At 37.7% G+C, this 20,842-nt stretch overlaps 1 protein-coding gene across 1 annotated transcript in view; it reads left to right on the forward strand.

Annotated features, from left to right (window-relative positions):
- The window catches only part of ROBO1 (roundabout guidance receptor 1), a gene marked incomplete at both ends in the record, with an annotated part of 525,263 nt that overhangs the window by 458,139 nt on the left and 46,282 nt on the right, over positions 1–20,842 (forward strand). Inside the window, 9 exons of the mRNA XM_080358300.1 lie at positions 5,786–5,910; positions 7,810–7,981; positions 10,515–10,720; positions 12,150–12,231; positions 12,382–12,550; positions 12,651–12,817; positions 16,455–16,576; positions 19,039–19,270; positions 20,528–20,649. Coding sequence (XP_080214426.1) covers positions 5,786–5,910; positions 7,810–7,981; positions 10,515–10,720; positions 12,150–12,231; positions 12,382–12,550; positions 12,651–12,817; positions 16,455–16,576; positions 19,039–19,270; positions 20,528–20,649 — 1,397 coding nt within the window. The remainder of the gene's footprint in view (positions 1–5,785; positions 5,911–7,809; positions 7,982–10,514; positions 10,721–12,149; positions 12,232–12,381; positions 12,551–12,650; positions 12,818–16,454; positions 16,577–19,038; positions 19,271–20,527; positions 20,650–20,842) is intronic.

The following is a 20,842-nucleotide window of genomic DNA, read 5'->3' on the forward strand; positions in this document are numbered from 1 at the left end:
GCCCCTAATACTTACAGGGAGGTTGTCGGTAAGATGGAGCCAGGCTTGTCACAGTGGTACATGGTAGGAGGACAAGAGAGAATGGATTTAAGTTGCAACAAGGGAGGTCGAGGTTGGATATGAGGAGAAATTTCTTCACTGGGTGGAGAGGCTGTGCATTCTCAGCCCTTGGAAGTTTTCAAGACCCAACTGGATCAAGCCCTGAGCAGCCTGGTCTGACTCGATAGCTGACTCTGCTCGAGCAGGAGGTTGGACTAGAGACCTCCAAGGTTGCTTCCACCAACCTGATTATCCTGTGACCCTGCAATATTACATCTGTCAAATACAATAGTTGCTCCGTTGACATCTGGCAACTATACTGGTCTGTAGCTTAACTCCTAAAACTGCAAATTCCTACCCCTGCAAGTGGATTTAATGATACCAGTGGTCCCAGTGAGGTCGATAGGGTTGCTGGCAAGAATAAGGCATTAAAAGATCATGTCACTAGTCTGGAAACCACTTTTCTTCTGTTTTTTGTTCAGTGACTGGACACGTCTTCCGAGAAAAAACCTCACTTGTCAAGGGAATTATTTGAAAGGCAAAAATATTATTCCTTCGGTATCTGTGGTTTTACATACTAACTTCCTGTCTTTACAAGCAGGTTATTGCCCCTAATTGCCCCGTGAAAAGTCATGATTAACACAGGGAAAATTAATTTATTTTATAATTGAAACTTCTGTCAAGTAAAATGTGCTATAATAGAGGAAAAAGTATTTACATCTCAGTTTTAGTAACCTTAGATATCAGTAGGATGTAAATCAAACTACACAAGTGGTCTTTGTTGTCATTATTGCTATTGTTGTTCTTTTAAACCACATGATGTCCCTCTGACAGAACTGCTCAAGTTTTTCTATGAAATTTCAACCTTTGCCCTAGCCACAAGTTTTCTACCAATGTGATGCCCTGTTTCAACAGGGATTTATTTCATGTATCAGTATCCTCTCTGTTTTTACAGGTGGGAAAAAATATATGTTTGCTTGGAAGGGTTATTTTTGAACTGCAATAACAAAACTGTCTGGTAAAAGGAAAAGTGGAAATTCAGTACTTGCAAGTTAATTTAATTAGTGGAAATGCAACTGAGCAACCAAGACAGATTTCTATCTGTTAGAAATTTTCAAGTGAGCTTTCGGTATGGGGCTTAAGCAGCTTTGCGTTGCTACCAAGAAGACTAAACTCTCTTTTGGGCACTATTCGAGTAATGGAAATTTGATAATTTAGTGTAATTTCTTCTGTGCAAGAATTGCATCCCATTAAGTCTCTTATCAGACTGTTTCATGTGGAGTATGAGTTGTGTTTTATGGAGGAGTATTTCCAATTCCAGAGCAGGTCAGACAGTAATTGCAAGTTTAGTAAAGAGCTTTTCAGTTAAAAAGGAGTGGTTACTGTGTAATATACTTACACTTGATCAAGGGTAGCTAGAAGCTGTGTCTTAAGGATGGGTGTATTTCTTTCAGGAATTCTTGTGTATCATTTCTTGGCCACTCCTCTTACAAATCGCAGACTTGCCAGGATAATCTGAGCACAAAATTGCACACCAGTTTTCTCTTTGAGAAATACTGAACCCACACACTTAAAAAGGCTGTTGTGTGTCCAGAGTATTTCCTTTTAACTAAAAAACAAAGCTTTGAAAAATTGAAATCTCAGCTTTCTCTGTTTGGGATTATTTCCTATAAAAATATCTCTTAACAACATAAAACCCAAGTTCTCTATATAATCTGGTTTTGATGCGTTCAATTGCAGCTTCTTGGCTTCAGCATGATCCAAATTCCAATTTTATATCTGATTCTTTCAGCTTCATTTTCATAATACACCTGGAGTCCTCTGTATTTATTTGAACAGAAAGCCAGTATTCCTCATGTCTAATGAATGTTGGCAGACTGAGTATTATTAGTTTTTCTCCATATGTTTTATCAGAAGATGGTGTATTGCAGATGCTTACCTACCTGATATGAAAGTGGACCCTGCTGAACAATAGCTGGTTTGCTCTCAACATGAAGTGATAAGACCAAAGTATTTGTAACATGCGTTTTAAAAAATACAATTTTTGGACTTTTGCTGTAATTATCTTATATAAACTACCCTTTTTTTGGTTGGTGTTTTTTTTACGGTATCTGTGTATCTTTCTGAAATGCATAATTTTTACATTTTTAGATTCAATCTGTTCTTTCAATCAGTGATAAGTGGTTGGAATGCCTTCTAACATGCCTTTCTTTTATAAGCAAAGTTAGCCTGCCAGGATCTGTGCCACTTCAAAGTTTGTGAAAATTTTCAGCTGTAGTTGAAAGATAATTTAATAATAGATAATTTACCAATGATAATTTCTCTTGAAAATTCTAATATTTTGCAATAAATCTCTAGTTTTGAATATTTTAGTGAAATTGTGGTTTGGGGTGGAGTGGAAGAAAAGGGTTAAGAATCTTTCCAAATTAATTTTAATTGTGGTTTACTTTGTATTTGCTGTTTAATAGTGAGTATAACGACCTTGATACAGTGATCTTATACTGAAGAGATTGGTGTGTGGGCTAAATGTCTCAGCATATTATTAAATTTTTAATAAACTTGCTTTGTAATAGCTATTGGCCTCAAAAAACTATTTTCCTTTCGTAGATGTTTTGATGCTTTAGAAAGGGTGTAAATGTCACTGTTCCATTTCAGCAATGTTGCAGATTGGTATTTACTGGAGATTTAAAGTTAATTTTACCATGGAAAGCTCTCAATACAGAGAAATTATAACAACATGAAAACAAAGAAACTTTACTCAAGGTTACACAACATTTCATCAGAAAAGCTTGGAGTAGAACCCAGGTTGCCTGATCATTATTTCAGTCTGTTAGCCATTTTCCTCTTCAGCATTTGATTGAGATTTCTGTGAAAAAGTCAAATAAAAATATATGGTTTGATATTTTAACGGTATTTTCATCTATCAGAATATATGTGTGCTTTCTAAGGTCCTTACGAAGGGTCATATTTATTTTCTTTTATTTCTTTTTAATTTTACTTTGTTCTTTATTTTGTTTCATGTCTATTCAATTTTATTTATTCCATGTTTTCTTTTTGTTTTGTTTTCATTTTTAGTTGTGTCTGGTAAGTTGAAATTTTATTGGCCATCTTCTAATCATCGTATCACTGTGACGAGAACTTCTTCTCCCCTTCCCATCCATCCCCTTCCATGTCCTTCAACCAATCAGCTCCCATCTTTTACTTGTTATTGACAAGACACATCGCACAGAATAAATTCTGCATGAAGTATGGGTAACTTAATGGCAAAGAGAAAGGTAATGGGTTGCTCACTTTCTGTCTGTTTTTACGTGATGTAACGAGTCGAATCCAAATGTCTTCTTTCTTCAGTGAATGCATTAGTTGAACTTTAAAGTGTTCCCTAAAAAATTCATTCTGTTTTAAAGGTCTCAAGGATAGAAGTTGTTCTTTCCTTAAGCGGATTATTATTTCAGCATCTTTTACAGTATATCCATCACATACCACACATATGTGACCCAAGGTGTGAAAGCAAACTGAAATTAAAAAAGGATGGTGAAAATACTTCCTGTACAGTAAACACTGAATGGAATTTATTACAAAGTTTCACTTAACTCTGTTTGAATTCTTCTGACAATCAAGCTAATAGGGTTTTAATTTTTTACTGTAATGGCAATAGATTTAGAGTAAGACATACATGCATTATAAGAATAATATACATACAAAATATGAATTTAGAATAATACCTGGAGAAACATTTACCTATTTACATTTTATATATTCTATCGTGGTTATCGGAAAGACTAGATTTCCCCTAGTATTTTGTGTTCAGTTGTCCCTGAACATTAGTCTTCAGGTACTAGAATTAAGCTATTTCTCAGTGGCCAGAACCATTTTAACCTCTCTATAGCTGTCCCCATTCTCAGGTTCAATGAAGTCTGAAACCTTACAAATCCTCTGCACTAGCGCAGGATTTAGAAACCCTCAGTTCTGTTTTCTGTGGCTTGTCACACACCAGTACAGAACCAGCCAAGCCCCACATTTAACTATATGCTAAATTTATTCTTGTTATTAGAATCCAACAACATTTCAAAGGTGCTTCACCCTCATCTCCATTTTCCATTTTCCTTACAACCCTGTGTCAAACCTCCAACAGTTTCACCTTCCATTCTACATTAAATGTGCTGCCATGTCAAAGTTTTCCCACATCTTCTTCCGAAGTATTGATGGAACATTTCCGAGCTAAATGTTTTGAAGTCTGCTCATTACTGTAGGTCAATCTCACCTTCACTTTTGGTAGTTTCTTATCTAAGGAAATCGTATGATAGGTAGAATTTGAATCCAAATGTAAATAATAAAGTGTTATGCTTTAAAAATTCTTCCCAAAGCAAGAGGGTCATAAGAAGACTATATTCTAAGGTGAACTCAGTAGGGAGCAAAATCACAAGGCATGAGGAACAGATAACTGAAAGTATTGGCCTGTGTGAACACTGAAAGCCGTTTTTTTTATTAAGGACACATTGAGTGATATCTTTAAATTACACGAGTCACATTCTTTTTAAAGGAAAATCTTGTAAATACAGAAAAGTTTGTAAGGAAAAAAGCAAAACGCCAAAACCATTTGACTTATTAAAGTCAGATTCAAAACATCCCCTTTATTCTCAGCCCAAAAGAGAGAGAATAACTAGTTTTGGACACATGATCAAAAGGAGTTGGAAATAAATAAGTAAATGGACTTTCATTTAATGCACATATTTCAAGAAGTGAGTGTTAACAGCCTATAAAACAAGCCAGATTATTTTTTTTTTTGTGCTAGCTCCATCAAGATACTGAATGCTGTCATCTATGCTGATTCTTTTTCTTTATGTGACTGACATTTTTTGACATTCTATTTACTACTGGATGAAGAGGTTTTTGAAGTCTGTATAAATTCAACAGCTTGGACAATGCTGGCAATATTTATAATGTTAGGCTGAGCAGCTGTTTCAAATTTGCCTTCATTTACATATATATTTTGTTTGAACATGCCCTTGCCTATGTAAATGAGGAAGACATTTAGCTCTGCTGGTCCTTTAAAATGATTCCTCTTCAGTAATTGGACTGAAGATTGTAAACTATTATAATTCATTCAACAGTATTTCTGGGGCTTTTGACTTTAAATTTTTTTGAAATCCCAACCACATCAAAAGTCTCTTCTATAAGGAATTAAGGATTTTTCTCTCCTCAGCTTTCCTAAATCAAAGATGTTGTGCAAGTAAGCCATGAATTCACATAGTTACTCAACAGTGTTTATTGCAGCCCTTGGCAAAGTGTGGCCTGTGGGCCAGTTGCCCCTCAAAGGTTTCTCTGTTCGGACTCCTTTCCAGGGAGCTGGACTCGGTGATCCTTGTGGGTCCCTTACAAATTGAGATCTGTGATTCTATGACTTGGAGCCGTACTCCTCCATTAAAAACCAAATTGTAACAAATTTGTTCATATTGGTGACTGTTGCAAGTTGTCTCCTTAAGTCAGTGGGACTCACTTTCTTGTAAAAGTTGTCATGAATAAAAGCCGGTGGTGCAAAGTCAGAGTTTTAATTGGGAGGTCCAGCAACAGAAAAGATGATCCCAGTGATGCTGTGACTGTTGGACTGATGTCTCTTTGTGCTGCCATTCCTTATTAAAGAAACTTAACATTTGAAGTCAAAAGGCAAATTGTGGCTTTCAATTAGGCTGACTTTGGTCTTCTGACAGCAGTGTGATTTATTTTGTTCATTATTTTCCTCTTTCAGAGCCTCCACAGTTTGTTGTAAAGCCGCGAGATCAGGTAGCAGCACTGGGGAGAACGGTGACTTTCCAGTGTGAAGCAACTGGAAACCCTCAGCCAGCCATATTTTGGCGGAGAGAGGGAAGTCAGGTAAAACAGACTTTCTGATCCTTCTTCCTGGAAGTTTCTTGAAGAGGTGATGTCACATGAAAGAAAAATATGTTCATTATTGGTTTTAAGATGTGAAAATGAGGTCTAAAGCTTGGAGACGCTGGATATTTCTTCTCTGTTTCTAAGCCACAGTCATGGTAGGCGATGTCAGCCTTCCTAGAAAGAATATCTATGTTTTGCTCAATTACCCATTTTCTCCGTGAATGAAAAAATAAATCTATGAAACTAGAAACATTTCATGTTTCACTGCTATGTAAATCTTTTTCACTTATCAGGGAGAAACTTTAAGGAGATGAAAAGATGACTAGTGCTGAAATTTGTTTGAACTGCCAGATTTTCAGAAAGTTTGTCTCTGGGTTCAGCTGCTAGTTTACCATGTGTTTGTGTGTGTCTGGCAAACTAAACTGTTTGCTGTACTGGTCTTCTCCACTACATGTGTAGATACCGGTTTGGGACTAAGGAGATGTACTCTCACAGCCAGAGCTGACATCTCATACCCAAATAGGTCACTTTTTCTCCCAGCTTCTTTATTTGAATGGGAGGGAAAATTATTTTCACCTTCTTTGTAAAGGATCTTGAAAGCCAATGGGTGAAACACTATATAGCAGAGCAAGTGAATCAGAGTTTTCTTTCAGAGTCATTTTTTGAAGGAGAGGTGTAACACAAAGTATTCCGTATTGGAGGGAAAGAAGGAATATGGGAGTCTGGTTTTCCAGTCAATGAGGGAATGAATGGTGCAAAAGGATATGACAGGGTTCTTTGTGTTACAAAACAATAGGGCAGAGAAATTGAGGTTGCTTAGAGATTGACTCATTTATTCCATTTGCAACATTTCTGTCTGAATACCTAAGTACAACTAAACTAGTAACCAAATATAGATGATAATTTTCCATGGTATAAATATATTGGAATACTATTTTTGTATTTTTCTATCAACTGGATTTTTTTTTTTTATTTGACAAGTATTATCTAGTACATATTTTTTCTGTCTCATTTTTCACTCTGCTGAGTGGTAACCAATTGTGATGAACAATGGTACTGGAGAAGGAGGTCAATGAATGGGGTTTGCTAATATTAAAGTGGATTTTGTGTTCTCTTCCTTTGGATGCTTTTTGGAAATGCAGAATGTAATTAGGCAAGATAAAGAGAGGATAAGAAATAGCCTCTGTGACATTGAAGTATTCTCCTCACAAAGTATTCAAACAGAGGTAGAAATTTAGAACCAGTATTTGATGTGACAGACTTGTACTGTTATGGTTGCTGTTCTGACTTTTGAACACTGTTGCTAAAGTACTATGTGCTTCATACCAAAACTATTGTGTAGAAACTGGCATAGGATTTAATTCTATATTATAAGGCTCATTACAGAATACACATACTATGATTAGAGAGACCTAAACAGCATCTCTTCTTTAAAAAACTGTGCCATTCTTAGAAAGTTGAAAGTTAAAATACAAATAAGTAAACCAACATCTGCATTTAAATAAAATAATAATAGAATACACTGGAGTGAGTTCTAAAAAAGGGTGTTAGAGCATATTACTTAGGTTTGCCCGGTTGCTTGGGTCATTACGGTAGCTATATATATCAGATCTTTGTTAGTGCCTCTTTAACTTTGTGTAAAGCCCAGCATTGACCATAGAGAGCGTTAGAGCAATCACACAATTATATATGCATATCTGCACCCATTTTATCACAAACAGTCCTATAAAAGCTGTGAATATTGTGGTATAGACATGCTTAAGATATGAAGAGCAGAATTTTTTACATATAATGTGAACACATGAATATGTTTAGTTATATTAAAGTTAAGATTATTGATGTTTGAATTTGTTTAACCCTTTTTTTTCCCCACTTTCTTTCCTATACATCTTGTAGAATCTGCTTTTCTCATACCAGCCCCCTCAGTCATCCAGCCGATTTTCAGTTTCCCAGACAGGTGACCTCACTATCACCAACGTCCAGAGATCTGATGTTGGGTACTATATCTGCCAGACTTTAAATGTTGCGGGAAGTATCATAACAAAAGCCTACTTGGAAGTTACTGATGGTAATGATGTCTTTATTTTGTCATTCTCAAGTTTTTATTTTCACTTAAAGACAGCAACATGATGATGTGGCCCTGCTTTGGTATCTGCTTTGCATAAATGTGGATGGCATGTTTTGAACATAAAAATCCTGTTTTGCCAATCTCTGTCAGGGGTTTAAAATTTTGGATATTGTATAATGCAGTGTTTCCATTTTGTATTTGGTATTTCCATTTTGTATTTGTATTCAGTTCATGGATTTTTATCAGGTCTGTTAATTTATCTGACACTTTCTTAGCTTTCCCTACTGGATTTAGTTTACTTTCCGATTGCTTGCCGCCTAGGTCTTTATCCCTTCTACTGTGTTCATTTGCATACCATCTCTATTTATCTGTTTTTTTTTTTTTTTAAATATTGCTGTATAACAAGGAAAAAAAACCTCAATCTGTCTGGAAGTCAGTAGAATAACATACAAATTATTATTATACATTCCTTTAAGGAGCAGTTGGGACAAAATTTAAGTTGAAAAAGCTACAGGGAGCATGACTGCAAGCAGTAGTGTGAGGCCAACTTGCCAATTATCAGAAATACTTCATATTTTAATAGCAAAGATACCAGGAAAAGTAATGATCTTAGTACTTACAGAAAAAGAGGATAAGTGCAGTCTGTAGAGAGACTTTGAGAGGTGGGAAGCTGTTGTCAGAGAAGTTTCCATATGCTAGGCCTCTGTCCTATAGAAAGCATAGAAATAATGCAGTGCTGGAAGCATGTCATGAACCTGGAGAATAAAATTGTTCATTTACATCTACTGGACTGAGATTGTTTGGAAGGATAGGACTGAATCCTTTCTGTTTTCTCACAAGTGGTAAGCCACATTTCTTAAGCCACTTTTATTCATATACCATTGGGTACAAGGCTAGGGCAAGGTGAGGAAAAAAAATAAATAGAAAATTAAGATAAGGATCTTAGCCTTTAAAGTTCTTCTCTTAATGACCTATGATATCTGAACTTGGAAAAAATCAATTTATTTTAAATATCTTTACCATGGATATAAGACCTGGGTTGATCAGATGGATGGTTGTTTTGTATAACATCTTGGGACAGTAATTTTTTTTTTGTACTTTTATGAAAGTGAAGGCAGGATATGCAGAATGATACCTGATATCCCTAAAGGTAACAGAAATTGCCATCAGCTTCAGCAGCACTTAAAGTTACCATGGTTTTCAGCGGCATGGGATTTCTAATGTAGAGTACAGATTGGTCAGCACCTTACCATTGACAATTGCAAGGCTCTTTACAAATTTGTCAAGACAAATACAACACAATCTATAAGTGAGCTTATTTTGCCTGTCTCAGCAGAGAGAGATGCAAATGGCCTCGCAGTGCATTGCAGTGCAACAGGTTGGGACAAGAAGGATAAATTACACAGTTGAAAATAAAGAATGTCATTTGAACATGCAAATGAAATTACAGGAGTTGGAATTTAGCCAAAAAAAAGCAGTACTAAGGCCCTGCTTATTGTGAAAAGTAATGTCAAATTATCTGAAGTTCGCAAATTATAAGAAATTCAAGTTTATATTTTGGCTACCAAACCAGTTTTTAAATTACAGGAGCTCCCATGACATTGCTGAACAGATTTATGGCATTTAAAGTTGTGACAATTTTCAGATCATCAGTCCATGTCCTGTTGGATGGTCCAGGCAGAGGAGGTCACTGAAATGAAATAAGATAATAATAGCTTTTACCTCTTTGTTTTGATCTTCTATTGGATAATGGAAAGAAAACCACATGTTAATGATTATTCTTTTTTCTGTGAATACTGAGACCGCTTTATACCTTTCTGTGCATAGTTATTAAATAACCCATCAATAACATTTAATTTTCATTGTGTGAAAGGTGCATTAAAATCAGTGCAAACACACTGTGATTTTGAAGTCATATTGACAGGATAAGTCATCATAGAACTAAAAGTGGGAAGCTACTGGAAAAGTATTCCTTAGTTGAAATAATGTAATATGTTCCTATTAGTTTTGTGTTTACCCTACTGCTAGACATCTCCCAACTAGGAAACACCACCAAGATGAGTTGGTGGTACACAGTAACATTTTTTTAAGCAGTACCTGTTTACCAAGTTATTCCTCTGCCTGCCCACCTCCTTTTTCTCTGTCTTTGAATGCTGAAAGTGTGAATTCTGCTGTGCAGGCCTGCGGCATGGTAAAAGATGAACAAGGTATAATCTGTGCATTAACAAAGAATTTGGGAAGTCCTTTCTCATTCCATAAAGACACTAGAATTAGAGAATACCTAGCAGATACCACTATGTAATATGTCCTACTTCTTTACTTTCTGAAGATACTGTGTTGTGTATCATTTTAAAATTCTGTAGTTGTTCGTCATTATAGTGCACCCTGCCCTGAATAATGCATGCCTACAACTTGAATTACTTGTTTAATTATCTTTATTTTCTTTCAAAGCCTCAAGCAATTGCTGTTGCTTAGATTATTAGAAAATTGCTTCCAGTTGCAGAAATCTCTTTCCTGTTGTTTCTTCTGGCAGTGATTGCAGACCGGCCTCCCCCTGTCATTCGACAGGGTCCTGTGAATCAAACTGTAGCTGTAGATGGTACTTTAGTACTGAACTGCGTGGCCACAGGCGCTTTAATGCCCACTATCCTCTGGAAAAAGGATGGGATCCTTGTTTCCACCCAGGACTCTCGCATCAAGCAGCTGGAGACAGGAGCATTACAGATCCGATATGCCAAGGTAGCTTGAACTGGCAAACGGGTTTTCTTGCTGCTCATTTCACATTGGTTATTTAGCTCCAGGCACTTTTGATGTAGTAAATGCTGCATCTAGAATTAATGAAATGTTAAATAATTGTATTAAAATAGTTGATATTTCATGCTTTCAGGTAGTTCATTCTTTATGCTTAACACCTTGGCTTATTCTGCCTAGGGCACATCATTTCAGATTTCATAAAGGAAAATGCTTTTAAGAGGTATTAGTTAGTTAAGGAAATTATTTGCTACTTAAAACATGAAGGGAAAAGCAAAACTTGCATTTCAGTAAGATGAATTCTGGAATTATTCAGGCTTTAGCACTAATAGATTAAAATGATGTAATTATTTCGAATGTCTATAAAGAAAACCTTTGTTTAGCATACGGCAATAATACAGCCATGCACATAGCTTTTTCAGAACAATTTTTAAAGTTTAAACATAGTCACTTGACTCTCTGAACATAGCTTAAGATGGTAAATCACCCGTCAAATACCTAGCTTCCTTAGGGAATTATAGCAAGTACCTGGTCAGTATTGCTGGTCATGCCTCACACGCTGTAAGAAGTTTTAATATGTTGTTAAGTTTTAGAGTACTGGCTATTCTCTGCTATCTTTCCTGTGGTCTGAAATGTAGTAATATTTAAAAAATTAGGCTGAATACATTACTTTACTATATTCCCAAGAGTTGCCTTGTTACCAGTCACGAGCTACACTGACTTAGATATTGAACCTCTGATTTTTGAGCGTTTCTGTTCAGCTCATCTGCTGAGGCTGGAACCTTAGGAAGATAGCATTTATTTTTGGGGAAAAAAAATAAGCTTTTTTGAAATATGGTTCAGTCACATATGGGCAAATAATCCAACATTCGGAACTGGATGAGAATAGCATATGGAGGTTCTTTTTTGGGTGTGCCGTAGAGTGAAATTTATACTAACACAGGGAACCCCAGATGTACAAGGTCCTGTGCAATATTTAAGCTTTGTTTTAAGGATGACATGCTCTCCAGTGCTGCAGTCCAGACAAATCCCGAGGCGTTATTTAGGCAGAAGGCTTACAGTTGCATGGGCTCTTGACATTTGAGTTCCTTCTCAATTTATTTGTCAGGACCTCTGCAGAGTAGGGAATAAATGCTACAAGAATAGGCCTTCAGTTTGTTCATTACAGAATAGGTAGCATTAAGTTAGAATCTACAGCTTTTCCAGTTCTTTAATGAATACTCAGAAATAAGTATCTGTTTTCATTTTTGCAGCACATGAAGTCAGACTTCTAATGGAAGAAGTTTCTGGTTCGAAGTTTTTGCAGCCTAATACATTTATCCATATTCATGGGGGAACACAGAGAGCTGTAATTACTTTTCTAGCCCACTGAGTGCCTGATTGTTTCAAATATTTATTCTTCTCTTCTCCCACTCAGCTGGGCGACACTGGTCGGTACACCTGCATCGCTTCAACCCCAAGTGGCGAAGCTACATGGAGTGCATACATAGAGGTCCAAGGTAAATCAATTAGGGCTCCTCTGCATAGAGAAAATACATAAAGGAAAATCAGAAATTGAAATGCAGAAGTTACCTGACTCTGTCATAAATTGCCAGTGCAGATGTGAACAGCATCTCTCAGCAACTCAGCGTTTCTCTCTCCTTTGTTAGAGTTTGGAGTCCCAGTGCAGCCACCAAGACCCACTGACCCAAACTTGATTCCTAGTGCTCCATCGAAACCCGAGGTTACAGATGTCAGCAGAAATACAGTAACGTTGTCATGGCAACCTAATTTGAACTCAGGTGCAACACCAACCTCTTACATAATTGAGGCCTTCAGGTATGAAAGTCTCATGTGATCTTGTTGTACTTATGCTCATATATAATATGTTTTTTAATAGGCACGTGCTAACCTGCTGTTGTGTGTGTTTTGTCCTTAGCCATGCATCTGGTAGCAGCTGGCAAACTGTAGCTGAAAATGTGAAAACAGAGAGTTTTGCAGTTAAAGGGCTAAAACCTAATGCAATTTATCTATTCCTTGTGAGGGCAGCTAATGCATATGGACTAAGTGACCCAAGCCAAATATCTGATCCAGTGAAAACTCAAGGTAAGCTTTTGATGCTGAACATTGTAGGTGTTCACAGTGGCTGTCACAAATTGACTGAACAAAACCAGATGCAGGAATTCTGCTAGCTTTCATTTGTCTGTCTTGGCTATAATATATGCTAGATAGTAAAATACAATGTTTAAACTTGCATTTCCTTATAACACGGATTCTAGAAGCTGCTTAGACAGCATATTGCACTGCCTAAAGGAACCCTAGTATCTCTTATCCAAAGATAGTTAAATCTTGCAGAATAGCTCTTGTTAGCAACAGAAGTAATCTCTGACTTTTTTGTTGTCACACAAATCCTCAAATTCCTTGGAAATGTTATTCTTATGTCCAGTGAATCAAATGAGGCTTAAGACTGAGACAGAAAGAACACATAGTATAATTTGGCTTCTGCTGCATTAGGAAACAGAGAAATTTAAAATTTTAAGGAATTTGGCATCATAAGCCAGTAAAGAAGAGTTTTTGTCAATATATTAAAAGTATTGCAATAGTATTGCTATTGAAAGTGAAACGGTGGGGAAGAGAGACAATGCTCACAGATAGCCAAGTGGAAGAAAAGGCCAGTTAATAGTGGATGAAGAAGTCATGCGCTGACTCCAGCTGTGATTGAGGTCTAGATGCAGACCAAATAGAGCTATGTAAAATTTAAAATAATTTTGTGTTCATTGTAGAAAATAAATTATACTTATAATGGTGTACAGGGAATAATGCACTGCAGCTTTGCTGTGTCCTTTTTTCCAGTGGAAATACTTTGCTTCTTATGAGGGTGAAAACTGGGCATATTCTTCTTGGCAGTAAAAATGATAGAGATCATTTTTTTTCCCCTGCTTTTCCCTGCTTACTGGAGGAATTGACCCATTGGCATTTGAAGAGTGCTTGTGTTGTATGTTTGTTTCTTTGTTTGCATAAGTAAGTACATGTTTGTTTTTGAAAGGAAGTTCCTTAAAGGAAACAAAGCATTTTCGTTTCCTGACTTCTCATTTTTCCTGAAGTTGGACTGAAACCAAGTCTTTCTCTTCTCCCATGGGAGATGAACAGTCTCACATTGCTGTCCTTTGTTATTACACATTTCTTCCGCTGGGCAACAATTTCAGTGGATATATAGACAGCAGAGCCACAGCCGCACGGAACATAGGGGTTGCACAGGTTCCTTGGTCTGTTACCAAAGAGAGACTTAGTAACCTAATGTAATGATTTCTCTGTTCCTTGGAAGAGAGCAACAAATTTTATTATGCAGGCAGGCTGCAGTGTTCTGCATGAATCCGTTTTTGTTGCAGTGTGGTTTCATTACTGGAGATGAGATGAGGTCTCAGGTCTGAATGTCCCAATGAACTAATCACTGTCCTGACTCTGATAAACAGTGACTGAAGCAGAGTATTCTGTTCAGTCACAGAACTGAATGTTTTATAGTGACATGGAAAAGCTTTGCTGTTCTCTGGGCATCTCATAGAGCTGAAGACTTGAGAATCACACAAAGACTGCGTGAAAATAAAAACCAATATATAACTTTTTTTATAAATTGTAAGAAATGTAATCAAATGTCAAGTTCCTTAAAACAGTTCTACTCTTCTTTCAATACTGTTTCAGTTTTGTGTAAGTTGTGGTCTAGCTAAATAAGTTCCAAAATTTCCAGTTCACTTTTGTCTAGGTGATGATATAATCTTGTCCTAAATACATGGTCAGGCCAGGAGCCTAACCTACCTTCATCTTTACGCTTTACCAACATTAACAACAAGATGCTTAGGTGTTCTCACTGACAGTGCCTGTCTTGGAAGCTTGGAGCCAAAATAAGGAAGCATACATATTGTTTTATAGCACAGATGTGCAAATGGCCGAGCCTATTAATAGTTTAATTCACATTGTGGATGACTCATCTTTTATGGCTAGCAAAGAGAGAACTAATTATTCCACTGAGTTTCCTGTTACATTCTAAGCTGGGTGATATTTAGGCAAATCTTCAAACAGAAGCTTCTCTCTTCAATGCTTTCAGACTTTGTGGGAAGGAAAATACTCTGATAAATTGACTGTTTGGTGGAACATACTACCGGTGGATTCAGCAATGACTCAGTGGTGGGGTTTTTGGTTTTGTTTTTCTGTTACTATTAGTGTTCCTTGCTAAGAATCCAGATTTGTCACCCACTAACTACACGCTAGCCACATTTTGCTTTTTCAGCTTCTTGTATATATGTTGAGGAAACGTATGATAAACGTTAAAAAGTGACATAGGCCTTGTATTTACAAATAGGAACTACATTTTTGGAAAGAAAGTTGTCCTCATGCCTTGTCTTAATCCATTATTACTAGGTTTTTGTTATTATTTAGACAAGGCCAAAAGCTGATAAACTGAGACTATGACCACCATCCAGAAATCATGCTTTGCATCTGTTGCACTTGCATTAGCAAGTGTCTTCTATATCAGCATCAACTGTGCTTTCCAAACCTCAGCTTTCAATATAGTGTACAAGCCTACTTGTAGTTGTACATAAATATATATGCAATTTCTGTGTACTCTCTTATTGGCACTTCTTGTAAGCAGACGGATATGGAACAGAACCCTTGAAGATTTCCTGATCTTGCATAATCACTAGAGGAGGTCAGGCAGGGAAGCAAAGTTTATGTAATGCATTACTTTGTATCTTGAATTAGATTAATCAGATTAATCGCTAATTAGAAATCACTGTAAGTGCTTGTAATGGATTTCTCAGTCTGTGATTTTTAGCCATAGTCAGCATGGTATTTCCTTAAAATGAAGTGCTTGGAGACATATATGAAATGAATACAGAAACTATGTTACTCTGCTGTCCATAGTACCTGTCTATTTTAGACACCTTATTAGTGATTGTCTTATAAATTCTATATATTTCTGACAGTCGTTCCATTTCAGTTAAATATGCTTTTCAGTTAAATATGCTTCAATATGCAGAAAATATGTTTCCATTGTAACATTGTGTATTTTAATAATAAGTTGTCCCTTCATGCATATTAACAATTCTTTTAGCTACAAGTTAGACCAAATGTCAGAAGAGCTGGACAGCACTCAGCTCTGCTCTGCCTCCCATTTACAGAAGTCAGTTATCATCAGGAAACCTGCAGCCACATGACTCCTTTTTCTTTTCCTCAGTTGTTACATTTCTTTTGTAATTAGAAACAGTAAGTTTGCCCATGAATTTATCTGAAGATACAGCTTTTGCTTTTACCGTTCTTTGTAGGTTTCCTGGACTCCGGGACTTTGCAAAGTAATAGAATGTTTTTTCCTCACAACAGCAAAAAATAAAGAGATACTGCTGTAGTCATTTACCAAAGACATCCCTGAGTGTGGTTTTTCTTTTTATGCAGCATTTCCCTCCTGTGTGTCTCTGTCAAAGAAAGTGCAGTGCATTGATTTGATACTGCCTAGGCACTGGTGATTTTCTTGGGAAAATATTCCATGTAGTTTTTTCTTACAGAACTGGGAAATATTTTGGGTAATCTTTATTGGTGATAGCATCATATACTTTCTTATATATTCATCTGTATTTACATATACTTATTTTAACAATCTTAGATACTTGTGAGAATGGAACTTGTATTTACATGTATTTATTTTAACACTTGTATATACTTTTGAGAATGGAATCTTAAATTATTACAGATGTTCCACCAACAAGTCAAGGTGTGGATCACAAGCAGGTCCAAAGAGAACTAGGTGATGTGGTACTACATCTACACAACCCTACTATCCTTTCTTCCTCCTCAATTGAAGTTCATTGGACAGTAAGTAAAAATATGTATCACGGAGGTGCTAATGTATATTACTGAATTGTTCTGTTTGACTGCAGTGGAGTCACACTTTAAGAAGTTCTGTACTTTGTATATTTGCAGATGTTTGTCTCTGGAATGAGTGCTACTTGGGCTTTGCTTTCCACTTCATTAAATTTTGTTTCATTTCCACCATTTTATGTCTCCATAGAAAGTACTGCCTAAAATATGGTGAGAGTTTCAGAGCCCTCCTTTAGAAGCTAAAGGACTGATCAAAGCTTTCTTAAGTCATATCATTTGAAGCTTTTGCACTGCTTGCAGTAGGAAGTGTATCAGTCCCGTTAATGAGATAACATGGGCACTTGCCTGTCTGTCAGTCACCAGTGGAGAGGAATACTGCATAATTCTGTTTGAAAGTGTTACCTCCATCCTACGTACATACTGAGAAACACACTTAAACCTGTATAGCCTCATCTGAACCTACCCTTTCCCATGATGCTGTGATGAGTGCACACAGTACAGGGAGAAGAGACAAAAATGTCAAATGGTTTTAAGTGTTTGCGGTGATGTTGCTCTGGTGGGAGGATGCAGGAAGCTGGCTGCATAAGGGATATAGCAGAGGAAATGAGGGAGTGAGGAAACAATACTGTAGGAGACCTGAAACAAAGGGAATGGGAACATAGGTGGAAAAAGATTCAAATAGGCTTAGAAGGCTGAAGCCTCAGTGAGAGAAAGGATTAGAAGTGGCTTCCCATGGAAGACATTTGGCAATCAAGAGGTAGAAATGAAGAGAAAGAACAGCACAGGAAACAGCAAGTACCAAGCAATGAGATAAGAAAATGTAAGTCGAAGAAGAGCAGTTTTAAAACAGAATGTAGAATGGAATAAAAATGCGGGATAATTATATCAGATGTAGGAATAAATCCAAAAGGAGTGAGCTTGGAGATCTTTTTATTACTTCTGTCTGAACATGTCAATATATTGGCAGAGACAGTGTATGGGAGTACAGGGTGTAGCCTCTGCCATGCCATGGCAGAACACTTTGAATAAAAACAAAAGATATTTTCACTTCGTAAAAGAGCCCTAACCCAGTGGGGTCCTGGTCTATGACCAGGGCTCCTTGGTGTTGCAGAAGTACAAATAATATCTCCTGTGTTGCACAGTAATTACACTGTCACCTGTGGTATGACCACCTGCAGCAGTCAATCTCCTGTTTGAACTAATAGCATTAAAACATCTTTGAGGTTCCTAGCATGATTTTGTTTGACCTTTACTTACAGAACAACCTTTTCCAGACAGGCAGTTTTTGTCAGTCTCTTGGGTGGCCTGTGGCTACTCTGCAGTTTCAAAAATGAGCATTACCTCAGTTTCAGCTAACACACACATTTTTTAATGTGATTATTAAAAATGAAACGTTGCTTTTTGGAGTAAAACTGCAAGCAGTATTCTTATATCACTATATGAGATTTTTAAAAATATGGAAAATCTGATGCACTTTTAAGAATGTTTTTGTTGTTGTTATTAGACTTTATTACTCATCAGAAATTGAAACCGTTAGTTAAAAGATAGTGAATGCTCCACAGGAGATCACTTCTATAAGATAGCTTTCTGTTTCAGCTGTAGCCAAACACATTGAGTCTCACCCTTGTTTACATTAAGATCTCTTTCTCCATACACATGATATAAAATGACCATGGTCGAAAAAGCAATCAGGACCACCATGTGTCATTTTAGTTCATTTTTCCAAATCTCATCTGTGTTACCTTACTGAGTTTTATGAGCCTCTTCAGAGCTCTCTCAAAACAGCCCTTTCTGTCTGACTGAGAAGCCTTCCACCGAGTGGGTGCACATGGAGGAGCCACTTGGGCCAACCTGCCCTGGGACAGAGCCCAGCCTAATCACAGTGATGGAGATAGAGCCAGCTGACTGCCCTCACAATTCCCTTTCTCCAGAAGGAAGCAGGCAGGAAGTGGTGCTCATTTCATGGATTTGAGGAAGCTTCGACACCTCGGGAGAGCTGTCAGACCGTCTCTTTGATCTCCTTATTCATCACCCTGAGTTGCAGAGCTGTAGATCCCCTGCCCTCACCCTCCTCCTTTCCTTCATGTGCTCCCCTCCCTACTGAGCAGGCTCGGGAGGGCGGAAGCCTGCTCTGTCCTGAGCTCCTCTGGTGCTCTGTGGATGCAAAGGATGCCTATTTCATGGAGCTGGGTATATTGTGCAGCTCCGTTATCCTCCTTTAATGCCTTCATAAATCCACGGAAACCAGCACAGTTCTACCAACATCAAACAGATTCATGCGCTTGTGAATCAGGCCTGTAATTTGCTGTAATGCAAGGAGCCTTTATCCGCTTTGGCGCTGTTGTTTATTTTGTGTAAAATGAACAGATAGTCCGAGGACCCTGCATAGTGTCACAAAGATCATTCCTGGTTCATATTTGTTGAAGTATGTGTTATGTATTCTGCTGTCTTGCCAGGTGGACCAGCAATCCCAATATATTCAAGGATATAAAATTCTGTACCGGCCTACACCAGCATCCTATGGAGAGTCAGAGTGGTTGATCTTTGAAGTGAGGACTCCAACCAAAAACAGCGTTATCATTCCTGAGCTGAGGAAAGGTGTAAACTACGAAATCAAGGCCCGCCCTTTTTTTAATGAGTTTCAGGGAGCAGATAGTGAAGTGAAATTTGCAAAGACCCTGGAAGAAGGCAAGTAGGATCCCAACTCTCTTCATCTTTCCTTTTTGAAGTATTCATCTGGCCTGCTTTCCTCTGATATGTTCATTATTTGATTTTGTTTGAAGTGCACACTGTTTGAGAACAGCAATCTGCGGCAGCAGAGACTGTGTTGGGCTGATCATTAGGTGGATTGTTTGGTGACACAGAAGTAAATATTCAGAACCAGGCACGAGAGACAGAGAGAGAGGGATGTGCAAAAATCCTCTCTAACACACAATGGGAAATAGCCTTTTTATCTTCACTGCAGTGTGCTCTCCTCCCTGCTGAGTTCAGGGTCTGGTCACAAGTGACTTCTGTCAGGTTCAAGCACTTACTAATCACTATCTTGAGTAGATAGCAGACACCACAGAAATCATCAAAGCTCTGTAACTGAGGGAATGGAAGCCACATTTTTAGAAGGCTTTCATATCTGGATCAATCAGTAAGACAAAATGAAAAGATGACTGAGGGCAAGAGATATAGTGAACTAAATTAAGTATTTCCATCTCATACATATGCTGAAAAGAGGAGGCTGATGAAGCTGTTCCTTTTGTTGCTGCTCTGGCATAATAAGCATATGAGATGGCCAGTGTCTCTGAATAGGGATTTCAGTGTCTCTGTTGAGAGGTGATACCCTTCCTTTTCTCGCTTCCCTCTCCAGTATAAATGCATAGCTCTGGCTTACTGCCGTAGGTGACTGAGAGGTGTGCTTAACTGCATTCATCCTAAGTAGCTCGTTTTTAGAAAGATACTTAAAATGCAAAACAGCAGTTTTTATTACAATTGTGTTAATATTAACACATTCTGTCCTGATTTTATTAAGTTTTGTATTTACTCATTATTATTTACACACTAGAGGAACTGAGGTTTAGCATTCTATTGGAGTCAATTTGTAGACTTCATTTTTCAAAACTGTTCATCCTGGATGAGGTGATTTGAGACCAATGAGGAATTCAGTGCTCAGGACTTTGGCATTCAGGTAACGGGTATCTGGGTTTGAAGGGTCTCATGACCAGTGTGACTTTTCCTGTCCTGCACAGCGAGACCGCAGCAAAACTCAGCAGCCTGGCTGCAGTTTCATGTTGCTTTCCTTGTGTATCATTTTAGCTCGTGGACAAGAATTGCCCTTAATGAAGGGTAAGGCATAAAAGAATGCATTTGTGTAGCCCAGAAACCAGCTTTTTTGTAAAAAAAGCTCACTGCTCCACAACGAACTTAACCGTTCAATCCTTCTCTCCAAACAAACAGCTCCTAGTGCTCCACCTCAGAGCGTTTCAGTGACTAAGAACGATGGGAACGGGACAGCAATTGTGGTCACCTGGCAGCCGCCCCCCGAGGACAACCAGAACGGGATGGTTCAGGAATACAAGGTACAGGGCACCCTGTGGTCCCCTGGCACAGGGGCTCTTGTCCAGGTGCCGACAGATCAGTCTGTTTGTGGGTGCTCAGCTCCATCTACTGGTTAGTCAGCGCAAAGGAGGTAGAAAATCCCTTCTTTGATTCAAACTCCATATTTAGTAATTCTCTCTAGATGGTAGAAAGCAATTAAAACAGCCTCCATAA

Source organism: Nesoenas mayeri (genome assembly GCF_963082525.1).
Source record: "Nesoenas mayeri genome assembly, chromosome: 1".
NCBI classification, from domain to species: Eukaryota; Metazoa; Chordata; class Aves; order Columbiformes; family Columbidae; genus Nesoenas; species Nesoenas mayeri.